This window comes from Oryzias latipes, chromosome 23, assembly GCF_053564925.1.
Source record: "Oryzias latipes strain Hd-rR chromosome 23, Olatipes_Hd-rR_3.1".
Lineage (NCBI taxonomy): Eukaryota > Metazoa > Chordata > Actinopteri > Beloniformes > Adrianichthyidae > Oryzias > Oryzias latipes.
Genome location: NC_136259.1, coordinates 21,631,677 through 21,657,443, shown reverse-complemented (window position 1 = coordinate 21,657,443; position 25,767 = coordinate 21,631,677). Strand labels below are relative to the sequence as shown.

At 39.4% G+C, this 25,767-nt stretch overlaps 1 protein-coding gene across 13 annotated transcripts in view; it reads right to left on the bottom strand.

Annotated features, from left to right (window-relative positions):
* Positions 1 to 25,767, bottom strand: part of ppfia2 (PTPRF interacting protein alpha 2) — a 153,989-nt gene that overhangs the window by 115,425 nt on the left and 12,797 nt on the right. For all 13 annotated transcript variants that reach the window (XR_013653586.1, XM_078941848.1, XM_078941849.1 and 10 more), the window contains exon 2: positions 23,825 to 24,084. Coding sequence is in view for 12 of the 13 variants with exons in the window: in XM_078941848.1 (XP_078797974.1) it covers positions 23,825 to 24,073 (249 nt within the window). In the remaining variant the exon portion in view is untranslated. The remainder of the gene's footprint in view (positions 1 to 23,824; positions 24,085 to 25,767) is intronic.

Sequence of the window (25,767 nt, the reverse complement as noted above, 5' to 3'; positions counted from 1 at the left end):
TCTTGAGGACTGGAGATAGAAATCTTAGCGTCAAGGCAGCAGCGAGAGGCCAAGAGGCTGAAAACACGAGTTCAGGGTGTGACCTCCTCCTGCAGCCTCCCAAACACCTAACTGATCCTGAAGGAGGCTAAAGTCGGTTTGAAGAATTAGTCAAGGGAGCATAACTGACTAAAACCTCATGTCTGACTATGAAAATACGGTTTAATTCTGTAAATAATCTGTCTATCAGCGTTTTGCATCAGCCCTACCAGATTTGATGATCAAGATGGTAATTAGCTCCATCAGGCGAAACGCTGGCAAACCAGAATCAAAGGCAGCAAATTAGAATGAGCCGCTGCTAATGTGTATTCTGTAAGCATTTTTTTTTTCCTGGGGGAGGCATACACAGTCATAAAGCTTCAATAGATGTTTCATGAAACCCAGTCTCCAGTCCCCTGGAGCCAACAGTCTCTTTAAAAGCATCCATAAAGCATGAGACCTGTGATTCTCACATGCTGCAGTGGGCCTGCATCAACCCACCAGCCCTGGACCGGAACCCACACGGCTCCAGCCGAATGCCGAGAACAATGCCTACATTAAACTGCAAAACACGAGCATTCTGGGTAATTCGGCAAGCTTCTATCTTCATTCTGCAGAAGCTGCTCGACGATAAGGCGGTTTTAAAGGAAGACGATTTTCCAGCATTTCTTAGCATCGATTCATCGCCACATTCCTGCAGACTCGAGGCTACGGAGAGCATCAGTGGAGCTGTAATTGTTGGAATTCGCGTGGGGAGCAGTTTAGCGTCCTGAAAGGCTGCATTTAGAGCTTTGAACTCCCAGGAAAGACAGCGCTCAGCAGAGGTCCCAGCAGGGGGGCCTTGATCAGTCCAAATGCTCTTAAGTTAGAACTGAGAGGCTGTGACATAAATTACACTGAAGATTTCCCAACAACACAATGAAAGAAACAACAGATATACAAGAGTCACCCGCACCATCAGTCCAAACAGGATGTACATGTGTTTGGATTCTATGTAAACAGATTTTCTGATCATTCTGACCACCCAGGGACAAGTTTTTGTTTTAGATTCCTTCTGCAGTTCTTTGTTTTTACTCAACCGAGCATTAAATTATGTCTTAGGGTGTAACTCAAGGCTAAAAATGAAACCTTTTGATGACTTCATCATTATTTATATGTGCTTAAGGCAACATTAAGGCAGTTTCTACCTCAAAATTCCCTTTAGAAAAACCTTGATCTAAGACCCACTCTGATAAAAATGGTGTTTTTAGCATATTCCTGTAGCATTTTTTCTGATGATAGAGGATATATATTAAGAAAATGAAACCCAAAATTGCCTTTCTGATTTTTTTCTTTTCTCAAATTGTTGTGAATCAGGAGAAGACAAAAAAATTCAGCTTGAAAAAGATTGTTTTTGTGACGTGGAAAAAAACGCTGGGAGAGCCGCAAGCACCCTGGTCTGAGCTCTCAGCAACGGGGAAGGGAAGGGGGGGGGGACAAAACAAGCAGCTGCTGGCAAATTTTTAATGAACTACTGCCAGTCTGAAGAAACCATCTCCTTGAAAATGGCACAGGTTTTTTAAATTTGGGATTAAAAACCGCATAATCATAATTAAAAGACCACTGAGAACGCTTTGAAAATGGATCAAAAGATGATCAGAATAGAACTTTAACGGTAACAGGATGAAAAACGAGGAAGTAGCAAAAGCATAGCGTTTTTTCCTTCACATCACACGTACAGCTGTTAACACAACAGAGAAGGAAAAAAAAAGTCCTAAAAGAAAGTGAGGTAGAAGTGCCCACTGCTCCACAGCCTGGTTAACTGGTTAACTTAAAGCTAATTAACTAAGAAATTAGTCCAAAGAAGCCCAAGTGGATCCAGGTTCTAACATAGACTCCACTAATTATTCACAGAAGATACATAAAACAAAAGTTAATCAATATGAAATCAAATGACTAAAATATATATATATTTTGAAATGTCTATAATTTTCTTCTCTTCTAATGTACTTCTCTTGCTAGAAAAAAGGTTACTTTGGACTCACTGGCATTTTTCCACCAAACCAGATGAAATCATTACGTTTTTATTTTTTTTTGGGGGGGGGTAGTGGTTTTTAAATCACAAATTTAATTAAATGAGATGAAATATCTTTAATGTCATTGTACATGTACAACGAAATTACAGTGCAATTCTTTCCGGTAGAATAAAACAGTAAAAAATAAATAAATAATTTTAAAAAATTAAACTGCGAAATAAGACAATATAAGATCAAATTTAAAAAATATGCAAACAAAGAAAACAAAACATAAAAATAGCAACAAAAAAAAGGGATTAAAAAACAAAGATTTTAATATTTCTCTTACTCCCATATTTACTTCCAAAAAAACAAATCTAGAGCATTTAAACTCCAAGGAAGAGCAACTAAAACAGATTTACAACCATTTATTTATTCTCTTTCAGAAATTTGTCAAAACAGTTGATGAAGATGATATTGGTAGAAAAAAAATCATTTTTTAAAGAACTGAAGTCCATTTATGTTAAAAAACAAAAGATGGATCAACACAGCCCTCTGCCATGTGAACACCACCACTTCTGGGTTTGATGGGGCTGCATGACTTTGAGGTAACCATGAATGAAGCGTGGAGCGGGCCTCGTTGGGTACCTGTGACAGAACCGATGCTGGCGGAGCAGCAGCTGGCAACAAGAGGCGGACACCGAATGACTGTTGTCAGCGGTGAGAACAAAACAAGCAGCTGCTGGAGCGGCGTGCGGGCAGGCGGGCGGGCGGCCGGCCTCTGAAGGAAGCCAGCCTGTGATTAGCGCACAGCACAATCAGGCCACCAAATTATGTTAACCAGGCCAGCGAGCTAACACTTGATGCTAATTAGCTACTGCCACCTGCAGGGGCGGCTTACTAACCGTTCCAGATATAAAGGACGGGGCAATTTGTCTGCAGAGGCACATTACTGCATTCAGTTTTAAGATGTTAGGAGCCGTTTAAATGTGGAATTTGTGTGAGAGTTCACAAAAGCTATGAATAAATGAAGTTCAAGAACCTCAGTCGAGAGGAAACCAAACCTGAAGATTTCTGAAAGGATCTCTTCATTTTGGGATGATCACATTGGGGATTCTCTACAGCGGACAAACAAACAGGCCTGATGCCAAAATAAAAGCCCACAATGCGCACAGAGGAGCCATGACTGCAGAATCAACCATTACTTCACACCACACTTGCATTTATGTTTGCAAATGTGTTAAAGTTACGAATACAATCAATACAAATAAAAAATTAAATTAAAACTATACAGTAAAGGTTTTCTACAAAGACTGTAACTCACAATCCCCAAGCAGTAGAAATTGGGAGAGGGAAGAGTGCTAATTGTGTCTAAATGGCCGGATTTTTGTGTCTGTTTTTAAACAGTTTGCATTTTTAATTAGTATTTGATTTGCTTTCATGTAAAGCGCTTTGTGTTTCAAAGGAATGAAAGGCGTAAAAACAAACGCCCTATATCTTCCAATAGTGGCCGTTCTCTAATTGACCCCGATCTCCAGTAAAACGCCGGGTCTAACACCCACTCATCACCTTAGACGCCGGTATCTAACAGTGGCCAAGCTCCTTTAAGAGCCCCCTTTCGCCCCACCCAGTGCACGGTCGTGCAGACCGGGTGAAGTTTTAATCAGTTACACAAAGCTACAACACACTCAAAAAGTCACAACAAATAGCATTTTCTAGCTTGTATTTAACTACTGAAGTCATTCTGACCATTGACTGTATAAGAGGGCTAATCTGAGTGACCCCTCCTCCCTGGCGTCCCTAACAGGAAGTACCTGCGGATTCCACGAAGCTAAAATATCATGGACTTTCATGTCCAACGTTCAAACCTTTTGACAGATTTCATGTAGCCTGCTTTCAAGTGGTAGGGGGTGTGGCCTACCAACATGCTCACTCCTGGTTGGTGAGGGTGGTTTCCACAGAAATGATGACTTAAACCAACTCGGACCAATCACTGTTTACCGACGATGTCTGGCTCCAACGTGGCGGCCAAAACGGCGACTGAACCTACTATATTTGGTCGGGGCAGGAAGTAAACAATTTTCTACAGGTGATGTCACACTCGCTCGGTCCAGTTCTCATTTACAGTTAATGTAATAAAAGAAGAGCTGAAGTTTGATATCCAACATTCTCTTCTGCGTTTCATATACATTTTTGCTATTCCTGACGACTGCTCAGCTGCAGGTGCCACTCTTATGTGGATATTTTTTTTCAGCATCTTGTATAGTCAGGTTTTTTGCTGCTATGTCACATCAGTACCAGCAGGTTTGACCCGCCTCCTTCAACAGCCTTTTGCTGGAGCTTGTATGACAGGGGTGTCAAACTCATTTTCACAGAGAGCCACATCAGCATAGTGGCTGTCCTCAAAGGGCCAGATATAATGTATACATGTAACTAAATGTAAAGTAAAATAAATGTACCTACTCCTTAGTGTTAAATAACTCATTTATTTATTTATTATAACGTTTTAAAGTGACAATTATAGTTGCATAGTAAACACGTGTTTGCTTGTTACTCTAGCATAAATCCTTTTAAATTTAAATCTGTCAGGTTAGGTTACATGGACAGTGTTTAAGTCCTAATGTATAGTTGTCCAATCGGATCTTTCAAGTCCGATTCCCCCTAGATATAAATAAATACACACCAATTTTTATTTTTTATTTTAAGAAATTGAAAACTTTTATGATCTTGCGGGCCACATAAATTGACATGGAGGGTTTGACAAATGTGCTCTATAACATCAGCAAGCTTTGGGTGTCTGATGAGATTTGACATTGAAAAGAGCGCCGCTGTGACGCGTCGCTGTGATGCGTCGCTGTGACGCGCCTCTGTGACGCGCTCTCCCAGCACCAGTGGCCCAACAAGAAACATGAATAACCACAGTGGGTTGGATGCTGGTTCTCTGCACGCCAGCGTTGAAACGCTGCCATATTTGCCACATGGATGAAAAAGACCTGTGAAGATTTTGGATGGTGGAGCCGTGCACACAAAGTCCTTGGGTTTCACCTTCAATATCTAGCATTTTTATTCTGTTCTGGTTGCAGCGACTTTGCAGCCAGAGGGGCGTCTTGAGTAAAACACACAAACATGCTTGTCCGCACGAACGCTGTCAAATTTCTGTGCCAACTGTCAAATTTGACTATCAGCATGTAAAAAGTAAGTAAACCCACTCAGGTAAATAAGCTCAGCAGTTTGTTGTAGGGTTGGGCGATGTCCCTTAAATTGGCCGTTGACGATGTTTGCTGTCAACCATCGGGATGGACGATGACATCGTCGGGGGGGGGGGGGGGGGGGGGGGGTATTTTTACATTTTTCGTTCTTATATAACTGCTATTCGTTTTTTTGCTTTTTTCATTTTATTTCCCAACTAATGACTAATCCGCGATGATCCAGTATAAACTGAGGGAAGTGACTTTAACAAAAAAAGTAACAAACAAAATAGAAAAGAAGTAGTCCGCTCCCGCACTTCACTAGTGAAGTGGACCGGGGGAGCGCGGACTTACAGCTTTGTGTTTGAGGGGAAGGGGGGGGATGCTTTGTTACATGAGCGCTATGTGTGTGAGATTTAAGACTGCGATCCGTCCCGCAGCTCTAGGGGTACAAGCAACCGAACTCAGAACCGGGTCTAAAAGTGTGTGTCTGAGCACAGCTCGGATCGTCAGCACACACAGCGGTTTGAGCTTCAAAGCAGAAATGTCGCTCAGTCCTTAGAAAACATTCAAACAATCACGTGGATTTGTGTTTCCAGTCGTGTCCCGACTAAATAAAGGCTGATGTTATTCTTACATGTTTACGTGCAGCCAGCAAGCAGCACCACCCAAAGCTAATGTTGTTAGCCCGTGTTAGCATACTGCTAATCCTGGCTTCTTTCAGAAAAAGCTCTGACCACACGGATTAAAATTCAAATGATGAGCGAACAGGGGGGTATTCCAGAAAGCAGGTGGTCCGGAGCAGGTTTAGTTGAAGCTTAGTTTGTTTACAGAGAGGTGAAGCAGCACGGCGTGTCCATTTGAAGATGATTTAGTGGATGAAAAAGCTCAGATAATACTTTTTCCACCATGAGAGGGTGATAAGACCATGGATGTTGGAAAGATAAACTTTTTTACTTTGATCTAACGTAATTATTTGCTTCAGTTAAGATAAATCATTTTTTTTGTTAGGTCACCTTAAAAATAACACGTAGTTTTCAGACAGTTATTTTCCTTTCGTTCAAATTAATTCAATTAAGTAGGTGTAACTTTGATGCTGCTGTTAGATCGGCACCGCAAGGGATTCTGGGATATCATTCCCTTTGCCTGTCTGGACGGATTTGGGTTTAAGTCTGGGTTTTTTACAAAATGTGTTTAGTTGTATAGCTGTTTTACTGTGTTTCACCGAGCTATTTTGTCCTACTATGCTTACGTCTCTGCACCATGAGTGAGAGTAAAGAATAGGATGATGAGTTTAAATAGCACCCCTACCGCTTAGTATTGTAATGACAGTGACGGAAAATTCTTTAGTGAGTTTTTGCACTCGGTGCATTTTTTTTCCGTTCTTTTTATTGTTATAAAAATGAGCATATCTGCCGGCTCAAACTTAGACATATGAAAGTTCAAGAAATATAAGTAATTAAGATGGAAAAAAGATTAATGGAGTAATGTGACATTTAGTTAGATAAATACGTAAATTTGAGTTGTATAAACAATTATTGAGTTTGAATTAATTTAACTGAATTATTTAAATTATTTTTCAGCCATGTTACTTTTTTGATGGAATTGTAATTTTTTTCCGCCGTCATTAAAATCTCAGACTCCGTCTCACTTAAGTACAGCGCTTTCTTTTTTTTTCACCACTCGTTTCCATGGTGACTCCAGAAATCGGCGATCTATTGAGAATGTCTTTATGTACCGTGCGTTAACCCAGGGTTACCAAGTCGAGCGTAATTACGCCAACTCATATCCGGTCTTTTGGAAACGACATACCCAGTGTTCAGGCTTAAAGTCAGGCTAGTTTAAACATGCTTCCTGGAATACCCCTCTGTTGTTTCATAATAACCGTAACATTATTAAAAGCCCGTTTAGAAGATCATCTCGTATTTTACCGATCTGACATGTCAATGTATATAGCCGCTCGGAGCTGTTTAACATTGTTTTGTATTGAATTGTTACATTTAATAAAGTTTGGAAAAAAAAAGCCGCTCGGCGGAATTTATATCCTTCCGGTTTTCAAACCCTACTGCGCATGTGCGAATGATTTATTCCGACGGAAAGTGTGACCTTAGTGAACGTTTTTATATTCTGAAAACATTTTTCTGGGCCCATGTACACGGTTGGATTCTAATCCGACCATTGATCCCCCTCAAGATATTGTGTACATTTAACCGCGGCTTATGGTGTTGACTCGCAACGTGGCGGGGGCGTGGCATCACGATGGTGGTCTCTCCATCGGGATGTCAGTCACCCATCACGATGGACGATGATATCGTCCATCGGCACAACCCTAGTTTGTTGATTTTTTTTTAAATTTTTTGTTATAATCTTGTAGCTATTATGGTTTTACTTTTTGTTCCCAAAGTTGTAAGGAGGCAAATAACATATGATATACGCGTAGAAAAAAGTGAAATGGCAGAGACTTTGTTCCTACAGCTGGAATAATGGATCTGCAGATCCTCTTATTGAGTTTTATAGATGATTGTCAGCAGATTCTGTTGAACCAGATGTACAGCACATCCATTTTTTAAAGAGAAAATAGGTTTGTATTGAAAAACTGAAATACCGATACAAATTTGTAAAACAAAACAAAAAATCTTCAACAAAAACAGATATTTTCCTTTGATATGTTCTAATTGACGGTTTCACCTATCAGGCCCACACCATGTACGTCTTTAAAGTAACAAAGCGTCGTGGAGGGCCGTGCTGATCTACAGATCTGTAATTTTGTGAGGCAGTGAAGCCAGCACCATCACCACGAGGCCCATCAGAGGAGTCCTTGAACAAGATTCTCTGTTGGGGCCAAGAGACAATGACATCATGCTCTATTTCTGGCTGTCAAGTGGAGCATCCAGAAGCTAAAAGGTATCCATTAATGTGGCCCAGCTGCATGGTGAATAAAGACAGGAGCCATGAGGAGTCAGCTGCAGACGCTGCATTAGAATTCACCAAAATCACATTACTATTGAACATTTATTTGTTTGAAACACAAACTCCCAACATTTTGTTGTTGGTTCTAATTTCAATACCTTTTGGTGGTGGATTTTTTATTTTATTTTTTGCAATTTTCTGTTACTGCGCCCCTTGGGCGAAGATTTCGCCGCATATTCAAAAACGCCACAAAATTTGCGCGCACCTAGTACCCAACGAAAGTGACCATGGCCCCCGATGACATCACAGCAATCGAAATCGTCATAAAAAAACAATAAACAGGAAAAACAAAAAAACACGTGTTGTGGAAAGCCAAACCAAAATGTCAGAGTTTTATGGGATGGTCACAGGACCTACGGCTTTGCATCCATTTTGTGGCAAAGATAGAAATTTGGTGATTTTTACATCTTACCGCCACATGGGAAAAAAAAGTGTTTGTTCGAGAGATGTTTAGAAAATTTTACACACCACCAGGTTAGGTCTACAACTACAACTGAAGTTTTGTTGACCTTTGACCTCGGAAGGAAGCTGCCATCTTCAAATGATAAAAATAATAATTACCTTTAGTTCCTTCTACTAATTTAAAATCCTCCTAGCAATTTCCATCTATCACCTCCTAACTCCTCATTCATTATTTGGAAGCTAATTGAAGAATAGTCAAGTGGATCAATAGTTGAAGCACAGTTAGCGCAGTTTTTATGCATTATAGGGGCTTGGAAGGATTTTACAGCCCATCCTCTCATTTACCCAAACTTGGCCCGCTCGATATTCTGTCTTCACCCCCAACAAGGGCTGGCTAGATCTGGCCCTGGATATAAAAAGGGAAAGTGTGTAAATATACAAACTTTGAAACTATTTTTTGAGCAACGCGCTTATTTTAAGACATTATATTTCCAATTATCAGACAATATACTACAATTTAATATTTATTTATTCTTAAAAAGGTACAACACCACTATTTTTTTAAGAAAAATTACTTAGACACAATTTTATTTGGTTACATTAGCAGATTTTTTCACTTATAACAAGAGAAAAACATCTTATATACTAGATTTTTGAACTTGTTTTAAGAAAGACATTTTTCCCAGCGTCAGAAATGTTCCAGTATAGCGCTTTAAATGTCTTCAGTCCTTATCAATGGTGGGCTAAAATTAAAAAGAATGTGAGGCTTTAGAGGGAGAATTACATTTCCAGGTCAACACAGCGAGCGATGCTAAGTATCGGTCATAACCTCATTTCTCTCTGCTCTCTTAAGTGGCTCTCCGGGGGCTCCTTCTCCAAGTCATCCGAGCAAAGGCAGCAAAAAGCGCAAGCATTTCGAGGTGTGAGGAGAAGAGATAAAACATGCATGCAATGAATTTTTTCTTGCCTCGGGCTCTTAGTCATGCCAGAGTTTTTCCCTGCAGTGATGCAAAGGCGACTCTCCTCCGTGATCCCACCTACGCAAATTTGCGCTCGCTCCCACATGGCGGCAGGAGGAGACGGCATCAAAGAGTGCAGACAGCCGACGGCCGCAGCACGTCATTTCAAATGATTCACCCAAGGATTCCAGGACGTTTGGACCCGGACAGAATAGACGAAATTATTCAGGAGCAAGACACCGGAGGCCAATATCTGGACACAAGACACCTCCTTCAGAGCACAGATGCATTTTTAATAGGATCAATAAATGCACTTCATTTTCCTGCCTGCTAACAGTTGATCAAAACTGTGCCTGCGGGTATTTTCCTGTGTCTGCACCTTTTTGTCCCTTCCTGAAGCCAGTTATGGTTGGCTGACCTGACCGGCACATAAACGTGCAAATGACAACACAGGCTGGGCACACAGATGGGTGATGAAACTTGGATACATGACGGAAACCCCCAGCTGCTCCACATAGCCCCAAAACTGCAGAAAATACAAAAAGTTAGCATATTTTATAGGAAGAAAAAAGTAATGTTACTTAACATTTAATCACATAAAGAGTAACGCCTGACCTCCAGATTAGTTAACTCCAGAGAACCGTTTTCTTCAGGACTTTAAAAATAATTTGACTGGTTTTTTTTTGCGCGTTTGCTCATTTTGGGTAGCATCAGTTGACATAAATTCTTTTATCTGTTCCCTTCATCAGTTTTCTTAACCCACTGTATACCTTTCGGGGTCACAGGGCTGCTGGAGCCTATAACCCGGCCACTGTTGGGCAAAGGTGGAGGACACCCTGGACAAGTCGCCAGTCTGCCGTAGGGCCAAATAAATTAAAATGAAAATAAAAATGTAAAAAGAAATTAAACGAAATAAATAACAGCGGACAAATTGGACCCCACTGTCATATAAGTGAAAATCAAATCCACAGGATGCACAAGTTCTGCAAACTTCAGTTGTTCATAGCAGGTTAGAAAAAAGAAAAACAAATGCTAAAGAAAACACAAACCAGGCTTAATATTTCACAGTAAAATCCTGAAGATGAAATGCATTTAAACCCATTAAAGAACCTCAAATCTGCAAACTCTTAGTTAGTTTTTATACAAAATGTAAAGAAAGCTATCTCTGTTCATCATAAAGCACAAATTATGTGGGAGGAAAAGTGTTTGAAGATCAAGAAAATGTGGTTTCGGAGTGAAATGTGAAAAAAAAAGTAATATTTGATCAATTCCTACAACTTCTGCTTTAAAAAAAAACAGTTCAGTAGTTTCGCTCCAATTCCCAGTTCTGGTGGTAAAATGTAAACAGAGGCTGAAGAGGAGGGAAAGAACAAAGAGCTGAAGGGGAACTCAAGAGAAAATCTGCAAGAAGAAAGGGTCTCAGAGAGGAGCAGGAGCATTTACACAGCGGAGCGCAGACGGGACACAGGTGGCAAATTAGAGCAGATCGGAGTCTGTCTGCAAAACACGAGAATAACTGAAGCAGAATCATTGTGCGATATCAAAGCTTTATATTGGTGGAACATGCGCTCATAGTCCATTAGACATAAGTGTAGTGGAACATTTCCATATGCATCTTGCTAAAAACCACGCACAATTGCGTATGACTTGTGTAATAATTACATGAACTACCTAAAATATGAGTAAATTGCATAATTCTCAACTTCTACAACTGACCAAAAATTTTGAACCTGAATTCCAGACCCGCCGGCCAACACCCTCGGCGGACATCTGTGCACATCCACGAATGACAAACGCGAGAAACACTTATGAATTACATAAATCACGCATGATCACGAAAGACCTTAATTTCCGACGTGGAAAATGCACAAAGTGTACGTAGTGGATGTGTGTTATGGCCTTAACACAAAAAGTATCCTCGAAATCTAGAAAAAAGGCCAAATATATTGATAATTCACATAATATGAGGAGCAAATGTGGTTTGAGATTCATTTACAAACGTTTGTTTTTAAATAAACTGAATAAAAACTTGGACATGAAATCGTTTAAGATTAGTTTGGCATTACGCAACAAAGCAAATTCAAAGAAATTGCTGTCAACCACAATAATATCTGGTTGCAGTTGCAACAACAAGCTCCATGCAGACTCTCAAACGTTAAAAGGGGTTTCATTCCCATCTGCAGGAAATCGTTCTCATCACCTTTGGAAACGCTCTTTTTTTCCCCCGTTTTCTCTTCCCCACTTGCACGAGACGGAACGGCGTCGGTCCCGCCCTGACCTTTCAGGAGTATTGATGTTCCCCCTGTCCATCAGCTTGCGTGGCAAGAGCCTTTCGCATTATCCGTCAACGTGAAGAAGATTAAAAGAAGAACCAGAAAAAGGAGGAAAAAATAGGGCTTTGATTAAAAAAAGTAATGGAAGGAACGTGAAAGAAGTTTATAGATCAATTTAAACCTACTTGGCTACCAACAAAAATATGTTTTAGAAAATCAATTTTCACCAAGTCTCACAACATTCTTGAATCCCCGTCTTAAAAAACAGTGCTTGACACTGAGAAATCAAGCATGTTTCTGCATGCTACTGTATGTTGAGACATGATTTCCATTTAACAACAGAAAATCTCCATCTCCCCAAATTTGGGATCTGTTATATCCGTTATACATTCCGCATTTCTGTTAAAATTTAGGATGTCACTCACAGAATTTTCAATTTACCTTTCGGTGGCTTACCTCTTACTTCTCCTTGAGATCCCGGACGAGCCCCCATTTGTTTAAGATGCAATTCCTCATCCGAGAATGTCTCTCCAAGTTCTTTATTGTCAAAGGAGAAGCATAACCCAAAAGAAAAATTGTCTCCAGGTCTAAATTGTCTCCAGGTCTTCTCCATCTTCAAATATTAATTTGGTTATTTGAACCTCTTGGATTACGCTTCTACTTTGACAAAAAAAGAACTCAGAGAGACGCTCTAGGATGGGGAATCATGTCTCAACAGCTACAAGGAAGAGAACTATAAACAGATCAGCTGTCAGTTACCTGTGCAGACTCCACTGATCTGAGTACCAGCAGTGATTGTGCCTGACAGCAAAATGTCTTTAGATTCTCAAAATATAGCTTAGAAAATAATAGGTGAGTCACTCCTGTGTGTGTTTACCTTTTAGCTTTCATTCTTATGGGGTCAAATCAGGATCAGCTTAACCCCTTCATGCCTGAATTCATTTTTTTTGATTATATAAAAAATATTCTTTTGCCGCTCAAGGTGACGCTTAATCCCTAATCCTTAATGTTATGGTACAGAACAGAACAGAACAGAAACCGTCTCTCAAATCGTAAAAGTCTACTCAAAAATCATTGAGCAGCCAATCAGAACACTTGTCACTTTATGAGATAAGCAAACAGCAAAAAAAGCCCACAGGATCCTCAAGAACCCGTCACAAGTTCTGCATCCTGACTTCACAGCCCAGACTGCAGAACAGAGGATGAAGACAACCTTTGTCCCTGGGGAAGTCCATCTGCAGAATGCTGACTTAGACTCAATCGAAATCAGTGCAATCCATTCAACTGAAAATACACACGCTGTTATTACTTTCTTTTATTTTTATTTTATTGTGTATTATTGTGCCCGTCTTTGTTTTAAGGAATTACAATATTTTGTTTTTTAAATGCAATGCCAACTTTTTTTTTCATAAGCTACTGTCTACACATGGAAAGGCAAAAGATAAAATTTATGTTTGAATTTGATTGAACTGAATACAGCAGGAAGGTTAAAAATGATCATTATGAAAAAAATAAAAAAGACAACATTGTAAATTAACAAGAAATATTAAAGATTTTGAAAAGAAAGTACATTTAAAAAGAAAATTTTAATTTGAGGACACACTAAAAACAGAATAGAAAACCACAAAGGCTTAAATCTAAAACTGTTACAGAATTTAAAAGATATATTTATTTGTAAGAGCTGCAGTTGTGGGTGTGTACCCCCCCCCCCCTTAGCCAGTTCTTAATTTAAAGTTTCAATTCAGAATTTTTGTTTTTCGGTGTTGAGCCTCAGTTTGTTTGGGAGCGAGCCCACCGGCTATTATGAGTGAATGTGTGAGTGAATGGCACTGTGACTGTAAAGTGCTTTGGGCCTTTGAGGAAGGTAGAAAAGCGCTATACAAGTATACGCCATTTACCATTTAGTAGGACATGACTGATATTGGCTGACAGAAGTTATGGTGACGTAACTTTTGCTCCAGAACGGCATCTGTTGTTGGCGTCGCCTGTGTCAACCCTCCTCTGATGTGGTTTCCAGTCATGATGATGCTCCTTTAAAGTTTGTTACATCTTTAAATTCCCACTCCGATCATCTTCTGATCTATTTTCAAAGCGTTCCCAGAGATTTTTAAATTGTGATTGTGCTGTTTTTAGCCAAAATCAAAAACCTGTCATTTTTAGGACAGTTTCTGCAGACCGGCAGTAGTTCCTTAGAAATTCACCCCTTCCCATCACCAATCTGTTTACACTCTCTCCTGCTAGGTTAGACTCCTAACACAATATTACCTGTGCAATGTAAATGAATTTGAATAAAGGAATACTTGGAAATGCAAATTTGAATTTCATTCTCTCTATAAATCTCTTCCATCATCAGAAAAATACCACTAGAACATGCTAAAAACACCAAAAACACAATTTTCATTAGAGTGGGTCTTTATGATGATCTTAATTATATATGTTAGTAAACTCAATATTTTTGTCTTCAACTCCAATTTTGCTAATGTTTTACTTGTTTTTTTTATAGTCAGGCTGTTCATTTCTGTAAAGTTTTTGAATCTGTGCTACAAAATAAAATTCCCTTTCTAAAATGCTGTGTATGCAGATCTAAAAATGAGATTTTTCTCCCATATTCTCATGTTTTTATGCTGCCACAACTGTAGAAAAAATCAACCAAAACAGAGATGCTTTACACAGTGATGCATAGTGACCTCGGATAAACATATACATCTAAAACACGTTTGAGAAAGGCTGAGTTTAGACCTGCCCACTTTTGCTTTTTATTGTTATTATTTTTTTATTTCCCTGCTGTGCAGAAACCACACATCACGCCTGCAGGCAACGTGAACTGGGGCACAAACAAGAGCGGTAATCATGGAAATCATGTGCTGCTCTGGAGGAGGAGACCACCTGACTGGATGGCTGCTGGAGACCTGAGGACTTCCAGTGCGAGCAGTAGAGAAAAAAAAAAGGTATTTTAGGAAAAGAAAAAAAGATTTACTTGACTTTCCCCATCTAAGACGAGCTTTACTCTCCATAACGTGTCTCGGGCCGGTTTTCAGAGAAATGGAGGGACATAACCTTGCTCCTGAAGCTGAACTCTTATGACGGACACACAGTCTCACAAACTCATGCTTCATTTCCATCCGTGGGAGATCTAACATGAACCTGCAGCTGAAATCAAAGCCAGACTCCAGTGGCTTCGCAGGAAATAGACTTGTAATTTCTGAAGCCAATACCCTTATCTTGAATGAGCAAGAGTGGATCAATTGGCTCCTCTGCACCACAATTTAGTGCCTTCTTTGACTTTCATTACAACACGCGTGTCAGGGAGATCAATGGGTTTGCGATCACATTACTATCTGGGTGAACAGAAAGGGCAGCTAGGTCCACTAGTGGAGATCTACACGCCCACAGCAGGCTGATGCAGTCGACTGTCACCTTCAAACTCGCGCGGCAGAAAGCAGCCGCCGTGTGGCCATGTTCGGCCTCAGCGGTAAACAAACAGCATGGGGAAAAAAAACCCTCAGGGCTCGTCCACTACTGCTGCCTGTCTGCACACAGGCTGCTGGAGAATGAGGATGGTAACCTGCAACATAACACAGGACCGGAGTTTTATACCATAAAAATATATATATATTTTATTAGTCTAAACATGCTTTTCATCACCAATCTAGTGTGTATCGATGCACACTGTTTTTTTCCAAAGACTTTTGGGAAATTTCTTGGGCACTCGATTTTGGAATTGTAGATTCAGATAGCACTACAAAATGGGGAACACACTGTATAGTGCACTTTATAGTGAGTACTGAAGGAATTCAGACACAGCCAGTGTGATTTGACTACGCTACCCAGAAGGCCTAGAGAGGCCAAGTGCCAGATGATTGGTCAGAGAAGCTGATGGGAAGGTTTTTTAGTGAACTGTGTTGTTCTTTTATCTGCAATAATCAGCCTTTGCAGAGAGAACACCACAACAAATGAGTCAAACTTATTGACAATAACGCTGAACAATGGAACATAGGTTGTGTCAGAATATAGGCGAATATAGACCACAATGCATTGCATCAGAAATTTTTTTGCCAAAAAAATGTATTTAAATGTATTTTTTTTAAATAAACCATTAACCTTTTTATGTTCAGAAGACAGTGGACTCATAATTAGTCAAAGCAAAACGCTCATATCAATGAGATTTTAACTTCGAGATGTCATCGATGATGTCATATCTGCCGTTTGAAAAAAAAAAAAAAGCAGTAAGCATGGTGTATGAATATATATGTCTATATAGTGCGTGACTACTATATAGCTTTTTAGTAGTTAGGGGATTAGGGCGGAAAATTCAGACATAGCCCAAAAATACAAAACGAAACTCTCACTTTTTTAATTCATTATGCCAAAGCACAAAACATATTACTCCGCCAGGCTCCTGACTACAATACCCATGATGCTCCATCAGTCCTTTACCTTTAAGTTGTACTGTGCCATTTAGGCAGATTTTTGAGAATCTGTACATTTAATCACTTATTTTCCTCTAACAAATAAATCTGTCTTTGTAATTCTGTTAGTTTTATTCTTTTAAGTTCATTCATCTTCTACTGTTTATTCCCTTTCGGGCTGCTGGAGCCTATCCCAGCCACTTTTGGGTGAAGGCAGGGGACACCCTGGACAGGTCGCCAGTCTGTTGCAGGGTAGAGTGTCTGCAATCACATATCCATGCACTCTAACACTCACACCTATGGACAACTTAGGTTAACCAATTGACCTATGAAGCATGTTTTTGGACAGTGGGAGACCCTGGAGAGAACCCATGCATGCACGGGCAGAACATGCAAACTCCACACAGAGAGGACCCCCATTGATGTTCTGGTTCAGGTCCCCCAGCTGGGACTTGAACTGGGGCCTTCTTGCTGTGAGGCAAGAGCGCTAACCACTACGCCACCGTGCAGCCCGCTTTTAAGTTTGTCGATTTAATCTCTTAGAAAACAAATGTAAAAAAAAAAAAAAAGAGTTTATTGTTATGGTGGTGGCCATAAATTAGAATGAATGAGAAATTGACAGTAAAAGGCAAATGGAAACAAAGCCAAGAAAGCAGATTTAAACACAATGACAGTCTGCCTGTGGTCAGAGTGTGTGTCGGCCAACAAGAGAAATGTACGGCCACAGGAATATATAACGATGCAAACGCCGGCGTCCAGCTGACCATCCATCAGAACAGAAACACTAATGTTAATGCTACAACTGCTGCCATCTATCTCAATGGCAAATCTGACTAAACACAGTGGACGCGTTTGTGCTAACAAAGTCAACTTTCATTAGGATTAAATCGCTGGTTTGCTATTTGGCTAAAAAAAACAGCTGAGAATGTTCTGGACTTTGATGGAATCTGCATGAATCCAGTGATGCTTCTGCTGTTTGTGGAAAATATTCCCAGCGAGAGCCAACGGGGCTGAAAATGGAAGTTTATTGATGACGAGCTGAGATGTGTGATAACACCTGGATGGCTCAAACAAAAGGAGCTCCTGCTCCTCCTGTCGCATGTGTGAAGCACAAAAACCCAAAAGAGTCCAGAGAAATGTGACAGAGCAGCACGGAACAGCAGAGCAATGAAAGCTCAAGTAATGGTTTAGCTTTTGTGCGCAAATATTACCCAATGTAAGAAATGACCCTCATTTAGACGGCATTAAATCTGCTGTGATTAAAGAATGATCCATTGTTAACAGGATTTAAAAGATGACTATAGGGTAAAAGCAGTCATTCATACAGAAACAACAACTATGTTTTCTTTTGAAGTCATTTTTTGCGTTTTTCTTGTAGACAAAAAACAAATTTTGTTAGTTTTCTAATGAAAATTTTCAAAATTAATGTATGAATGTTCCATTAACTTAAGCTAGTCTCTAATTATGCATGAGCTGGATTTGAAAACCAAACCAAACTTTCTTTAGAATGATAATGAAAATTAGAAAAACTGCATTAAATTATTCAATTTAACATTGATGTTCAGCCGCAGGTATGAATGAGTCCACTGTGGCAGAACACGTCACTGTTACAGCCTTAGTCACATGCCTCCATACGGGGGGGGGGTCCTGCGGGTTTTTGGGTTGTTTTGGTCCACGGAGGGTCATAGAGACACAAGTCTATTGAGATTTCTAATTTTTAAACTCATTTTGTACGTAGAACCTGAAAGCTGTCATAGATACTATACTCATATAGACACGTTTATATAGATTTATTATTAAAAGTGGACGTTAGAACGGGTGTTGCTGAGAGGAGTTTGAACACAGGTTTACGCCAATGTCAGCTGCACGATGAATCGGTGATGATGTCATACCCTTGCATGTCGTATACGTTTGCACTATGACCTGTTGCCAGCAGCATCCCCGTAGAAAAAAATGTGCATGAGCACTTTCTCTCTACCGGCTCTCCGAGCGGTCTACCCCTTTGATATTTTGTGCGGGGCCACCTCTGGCTCGTCACCACCCACAAGGGCAGTTGTGACTAAGACAAGACATCTTAAATGCATTTCATTAAATATTGAAGCTTTTAAAGTAGAAATGAATGATGTTGAATGTTTATTTCTCAATTATGATGTTTAAGCAGATATGACACTTTCTGCTGATGAATCTCACTAATTTACCTTCGCAATGACTAACCCTGAGCTACCAGGAAAACGCGTTTAAAGTCGATGTATGCTGGAGATAAAAGCGGCTGGAATGGGGAGGGGGAGCTCACTGCTCCCTCACTGCTCCCTCAGGATCAGAAGTGGGACCAGATTTCACACACTCAGATGTGTGACAATAATGGAACTTTTTCAAAAACAGCAAAACTCTTAAGTACGTGAAAAATATCTTTTAGCGCCTTTTTTTATGTTTTCTGTATGAAACGAGTTCAGTGAACTTTGAATGCTATTCTTTATCTAAAACGTCTTATTTGGCTTACAGTAGATTTGGTTTTATAGAAAATGAAGTGAAAATCTGACTTGGAGAGGGGAAAGGGGGGTGGATTTGGTCCACGACAATGATCCCGCCCACTCCTCAGAGGTGAATTTCTGATGAACTCCTGTCGCTCTGCAGAAACTATGTCCTAAAAAATGACAGGTTTTTGGATTGTGCCTAAAAAAAAGCATAATCATAATTAAAAGATTACTGGGAACACTTTAAAAATAGATCAAAAGATGATCGGAGTGGGACTTTAAAAGACAGAAATCTCAACAAACAAGTATGTTTGAAAGTATCTGAAAATTGAATATTTGTAGTTTGCATTTTTCTAAAAAATTGAACTTATACAAAAAAGGTAATTATTCAGTGACTTGTACTGTTTTACTATGTGTGATGTTTCTACTGAATACTTTAGAAATAACTGGTCTAGGCTAGTGTAAGTGGCATGAAGTTTTAGAAATTAATTATTTGTGCCAACTTTCAAATAATAAATAAAATCCACAATTTAGAAAATAGATTATAGCACACTGCAGACGCAGGACATGTGACACACGTTCCCAAAGGCCCAGATTGGTTAAAGTTCAACCTACTTTAACTTTTTTTTTTTTTTTTAACATTTCCTGTCCAGCAGTTGAGCAAACGTAAGAGCTAAATGCCTCTCGTGCCGGACAGATTTTACTCTTTCCATAGGTGGTTATGAATCTTCTGACACGTGAGGTGTATATTTGTATAAACCCCTTTTGTATGTGAGGCTAAACTTTATTTATATTCATTCTTTATGTACACATTTTTTGTTGGACTGGAAAAAAGAAGAAAGGGGAGAGTGGGTTCTTGGAGATGGGGGATAAGGGTATTAAAAAAAAAGGGGGGGGGGGTTAACCCGGTTTGACTAATGGATGTGCGATTTGTACACAGAGCCACAAAATGGTTGTAGAAAGTTGCGTAGCAAGGCATGACGCAGGAGTTTTGAACGAGAAAGCTTGAAGCGCGCATTTGAAAGTTGTCACTTGAACGTACCTGAACGTAGCTTTGGAGGTTGAACTGTTTACTTTACTCACCGTGATGTTTCTTGAGAGAAATATTTAAATAACCGATGGGGACGGTTGTAACTTTGTAACTACAATTCATGTGGCACCCATGGGTGTACATGTAAATAAAAGCTTTGACAGTTTTTAAAAGTTTTGCCTGTGTATTTTTCTTCCCTGTATATTGTGCATTTATTGCATTTATTTTATTTTATTTTATGGTGCTGCTACTACAACTGAATTTCCCTACGGGGATTAAATAAAATTGATCTTGATCTCAATCTTAAAAAGTAATTCACTTATAAAATGTCTCATTTTTAAACCAATGTCCACAATTTTGAAATTTGATTATAGCACATGTAACAGTTCCAGGTACATAATTGTTGCAACTGCAAACATGTTAAACATATTTAGCTCTTTAACTGATTTGTTGACTTTCAAAGCTTTCAGGTGCTTTTGACTAAAAATATTTACAAAGTTTCTTTCCTAATAAGAAGAGGCCATCTTGCGTTTTTAATGAATGTCATGACTGTTTGGCGTTCCTTCACTTGGTGACAGAATGGTCTCCTCAAGTGAAGAAGGAGAGGACAAAGACAAAGGAAGGCGAGAAAGAGGCATTTTGGATTGCTATGCATGGGAGTGGATGTGGAACCGTCCAGTGTCACTCGTGTTGAGAGTCGTGAGGTGAAGCGCTGTGACCTCCGATGGAAAGACACAGAAAAAGCCCCAGAGAAAGAAAGAAAGAGGAAGAAGAAGAAGAGGAGGAAACTGGCAGTGATATCGGTAAACACACATCGAAGGCTTCTATGTCCCCTAAATAGACCCCTTCAAACAGTCAGTGCCATTTATTTAGCACTTTTCCTGTAAACATAAGTGCTTTTCACTCAATAAAGTCCAAACAAAATAAACAGAGAACATCAAAAACATTAAAAATGAAAGAGAAATAAAGAGATTTAAATGGAATGGACTGAAAAACTTTCTTCTATTTTTTATTAAAATCACCACAAAGGAAGGAAACACTGCAGATGACATTTATAAATGAAGAAAAAAATAGGGAAAAAACGCATTAAAAACAAGGCAATACTCTGTTCTGCTTAGTAGAGACAGACCCAGAAGGTATCTGTTGGCCTCTTTAAGAACCACACTTATCTAAGCATCGCTCCTGTGCTGCTTCCCTGCAGAATTACACAAAGACGAAAGATGCAATCAAGCCAATAGTTGAATCCCATTTTAGGCGTTCGTAACACCTCCCAGTGACGACTGCTTCACTAAAAAGAAGGATCACTTTTATTGTTCAAAAGGCCAAAAAGATCTCCGTTTTTCAAATGCACCTTCTAGATCATCAATGTCCAACAAACCTCCTCAGAAAGCATCAGCGTGACTCCATACCGACCGATTAATTATTTGTACCGTTTGTGCCGGTTTGTCGCTAGGAGGATCCCAGTGACAGCTCATTTAGGCCAGACATCAGGAGAAGCACCAAGGCGATATTTCAGCCCTGTCATTACGTAATGACAAACCATACATCAAAGCAGGGCTTTACTGCCGGTACAGATCAGTGAAAATGTCTGATAATGGAAATGTTATTTCACCCTGACAGGCCTGAACGTCTTCTTTGGATAAAGAAAAGACTGAGAATTTTTATGGATAAAAAGAAATGTGTTATTAAATAAAAGCGAGGAGAGAAATAGGTTGAAAAGCTGAAAAGACAAAGCAGCTTTGTTTATGGGGAACAGAGAGCCAATTCAATGAGCTTTACTGAGGCTCTTCAGAATATATAATGAAATAAATCATTTTACGTGTAACATCTATGCATTAATATATGAGTATGGGCTTTAAAAGTCATTCATATTTCTTGTTCTTTTGTAAAACCATTAAATGTTGAAATTAAAAGCTACAAATTCCAACTAAAATTGAACTGTAAAGTTAAGCCACCTTAGTGCGAAATGTGCAAATGAGAAAAAAATAAAAAGACCATGTTTGCACTCTGTTAGTAAAAGAAATCAGACAAACCAAATCAAACAGCCAACTTCCAACTGCTGTTGCAGAGAAAATTGATTTGGGGAAGGCCTCCTAAAGCCATCCTGAAAACCCTCTTATATAGAAAAACTCCCTTTAAACTTTCCTGCAGCCAATCAAAACGGAACATTAGAAAGAGAGCACCTGCAAATGAGAATGAGAAATCAGATACTCTGAAACAAGACAGGAAAAACAAAGATGTGAAGAAAAAAAAGAGTAAAACGTTCCAACAAGAAAGCATTTCCTTTAAAATAAAACACTGAAACTCGTAGAAGGGAAAACAAAATACAAAACATTCAGCATCATCCTAACAGTAAACAATGTGAAGAAAAACAATCACTTAAATGGAAAACAAAATAAAAAATAAATCAAACTAAATAAAAAATAAACTCAATAATGAGAAGTAAGGGAGTGGCACCATTATGGGATGGGCTAATTTAACAAATATGCAATTGGTGATCCACTCCGAGCATCTTGTGATCTATTGACAAAAGTGGTCTTTTAATTATGATTAAGCCATATTTACCCAGAATCAAAAAACCTGCATCATTTTTTAGGACATAGTTTCTGCAAAGCAGCAGTAGTTCATTAGAAATTCACTTCTAATTTGTGGGCGGGACTGTTGGTACAGAGTAACCCCGCCCTCCTTCCCCTCGCTGTTGCTGAGAGCTCTATGTTTTAGTCAGAGTCTAGCTTGGACAAGGAAAATGAAGATGTAGATGGGTGTAGTCGTCCAGAAGTGGATTAATCAGAATGGAGCACAGAAGGTATTTAAAATCTTTTGAAGTAAATTAAATTTTTTAATCTGATATAATCTTGATTTTCTTTACATGTGTCCTCCATGAAGAGAAAAATTCCATAAAAACTTGTTAAAAACACCAAAAAGAAGATTTAATATTGTGATGATTTTCAAAATTCCATATTCAAATATATAAATGAACTTTTAAAATATTTTATTTTGTAAATTTTTGCAATTTTTAAAATGAATCACTTGAATCAGATCATATTGTGAATTTGTGAATTGAATTGGTTTGGTTCATTCGGTTCTAAAGACTAACTCAGACAAACAGACACGCTTGATTATGCTCCATCAGTTTACAAAGCATCAGTTTCAATGAAATGTTAACAAATAGGTTTAAAAATATGATCCAAAACATTTTGTGGTAACTGCCCATAAACTGAATGTTGGTTCTGAATGGGCTCATCCTGATCCAGGCTTTCCAGAGCTATGTGTAACAGTCTGGTAAAGATCAGGCTGCCTCCATTCCCACAAGGGGAAACTCAGCAGCCTTTGCAAGGACAGAACTGCAAAAAGGATGAAATCGTTTTTAAAGTCATGAACTTAATTTCAGACTTCGTCAGTTTCTCTAAGCTTTCTCCAAACACGGCGCATAAACTTCAGCAAAGGCAAAAAAACCCAGAGGATCAAGTCTAACAATCTCAAACCTCCAGTCTGAGATGAATCATAAGCAGAGAAAATGCAGCCTTTGGGTGAAGCTAAAGGCCAACATATCCTTAGTCTGAAATGTTGAAAAATATTTTATAGTGGAACAGATTCACTGAAAGCAGGAAGTATAGATTTCAAAGATTCTTTACATCATATATCTGACCTGTGTGTCAGAACCACTGACTGTATATGAGAACTGGACTGAGTGACCCCTCCCCACTCCCCTTCCAATCAAAGAGGTACCTGCTGTCTCTAAGAAGCCAATCTTCAAAAGGTTTGACAGATTTCGTGTAGCCTGCTTTTAAGTGGTACGGTTGTGGACTTCCAACAAACTCACTCCTGATTGACAAGAGTGGTTGTCATGGCAACGGGGACTCAGACTGACTCCGACTGGTCACAAAGTACCGATGTAATCTGGTTCCAACGTGGAAGCATCTGTGTCACGAAAAAGCCAACTAGACACCAGAAAATTATATCCAACAATTTTCAAATGAAACTGTATACCGAATTTCCACACATAACGATAAAAGCATCCCTGAAGCTTCAGAAACATCCATCAGAACCACAACTCCAGCACAATTCAGCAGTAACTTTGATAGAAAAGGAGTGGGTGTTACCTACCTGTGGCAGGGCGGAGCTCAGCTGACGCTGCAGCGAGTCCCTGTCATAAATGACGTCCTGAAGATGCTGCTGGGCCAGTCCCAGGCTCTCCTGGGTCTCCCTCAACGTATCCAGCAGGCGGTCCCTCTCATCCAGCATGTTGACCATCAGCTGCTCAAAGTGGGAGTCTGGGTCGGAGGAGCCGCTCTGCGAGCCGCGCTGGCTCAGCGCCGTGTCCTCGCTGATCGTGGGCATCACCTCGCACATCATCTTTGCACCCTCTGGATAAGAGAAAGAGCTCAGGTACGTTTTTGAAGCCATTTAACAGACAGAGGATGTGCTGTTTGACCAAATTAGCATTCAGAAAGACCCAACTTATAGCGATTACAGAGATTTTCCACATTAATTAGCTTTTTGGTTTTCACACAGGCACATTTTCCCCAGTACACTTTATAATTACTGTAAAGTTTCAACCTTTGAAAGGAAGGAAAATCTATCAAAAATGCAAGTAATTTTATAAATATTTGCTTTTTGGTAATCAACAACGTCTTAAATGTGTTCCCACATATAAACTACACAAACGGTACTTTTTAAGATTTAATATCTACAGCTCCAACTTTAAAACATATTATGAGATTTATATTTAAAGTACCATAATTTCTGTTCTATAAGGTTAACTTAAAAGTACGGAGTTTTAGGGCCAGTTTACAAAATATTTGTAACTTATTTTAATTACGACTTTTAAGTCGTAAACTTACGAGAAAGAAAGTCATAACTGTTAAATTACGAGTTTTTTCTTGTAAATTTACGACTTAAAATTTCATAAATTTACAAGAAAAAAAGTCACAGATTAACGAGGAAAAAAAAAAAAGTTTCTGTTTATCGGAGCCTAGCTTGAAGATGAAATATGTGGAGCCTTTTGTGAAGCTTTATTACCGGATTATAGGTTTAATAAACAAAGAGATTCTGAACCTTTTGGCGCCTCAAAATCAGATTATCAGTGGAGCCGGCTTTCCGGGGTTCGGTGTCGGTAAAGCAGAGCTTCATATGTAAAATAAGAAACTCAGAGACACGTTTGGGTGTAGAGGACCGCTGCAGCCTTTATTCTCCTTTTCATTCACATAACCTGAAGTTCATTTGTCACCTTTCGTCATGAACCTGTCATCCGAACACCAATGCAGAAGTAAACAGTTACATACGGCCCCTCCTGCAGAGGAAACGTTCCGTTTCAACATAAAACAATAAAGAGGAATGAAAATAGTCTGTTATATTAGCATTAGGATGTTGACAATGCCAAAAAGTGCTGCTCCTCAGACGGAAGCGTCACACAAACGTAGAAATCTTGTCTTTGATGGAGGAAGAAAGGATTCAAGGACAGCTGCCTGCAGGGACATCGATGTCTTCATCAAGGGGCTGCAGAGATCCTGCAAACCAACCATCAATAAATAAAACATTAATAAATCGTAAATCAAACAAATGAGCTTCCAAACATTTGGAACGTTATCAATAAACATTCAGCTCACCTGATCAATTGAGTTTAGTCGGTCTGCTCTGCTGCGTGGCGTTCACTTGCTGCTCTGTATGCTCACTTCCACTTTAATCTCGTAAATGTACAAGTTTTTTTCTTCTTAAAAATCTTCTTAAAATCTCGTAACTTTCCTTTTTTTTTTTTTTTTGGTGGCCCTAAAACTCTGTGCGCCTTATAATCTTGAGTAACTTGTATACGGATTCATTCTGGCTGTGTTTACTGAGGTCAAAGCAATTGAAGAGGTACAGGGAAGAGGTACAGGGCGCTCGGTCAAAATGTCAGTCTGTCTGTTTTCGGGTTGTAAATCAGTTTGGGAGTTGTAATTACGCTTATGTGGCTACATTGTAGCAGTATCAGACTTTTTTTTATGGGGGGGGGGGGGGGGGGGTGTAAGCATGGTCACTAGCTGAAACTCATTTTAAATTGCAAAAATTGC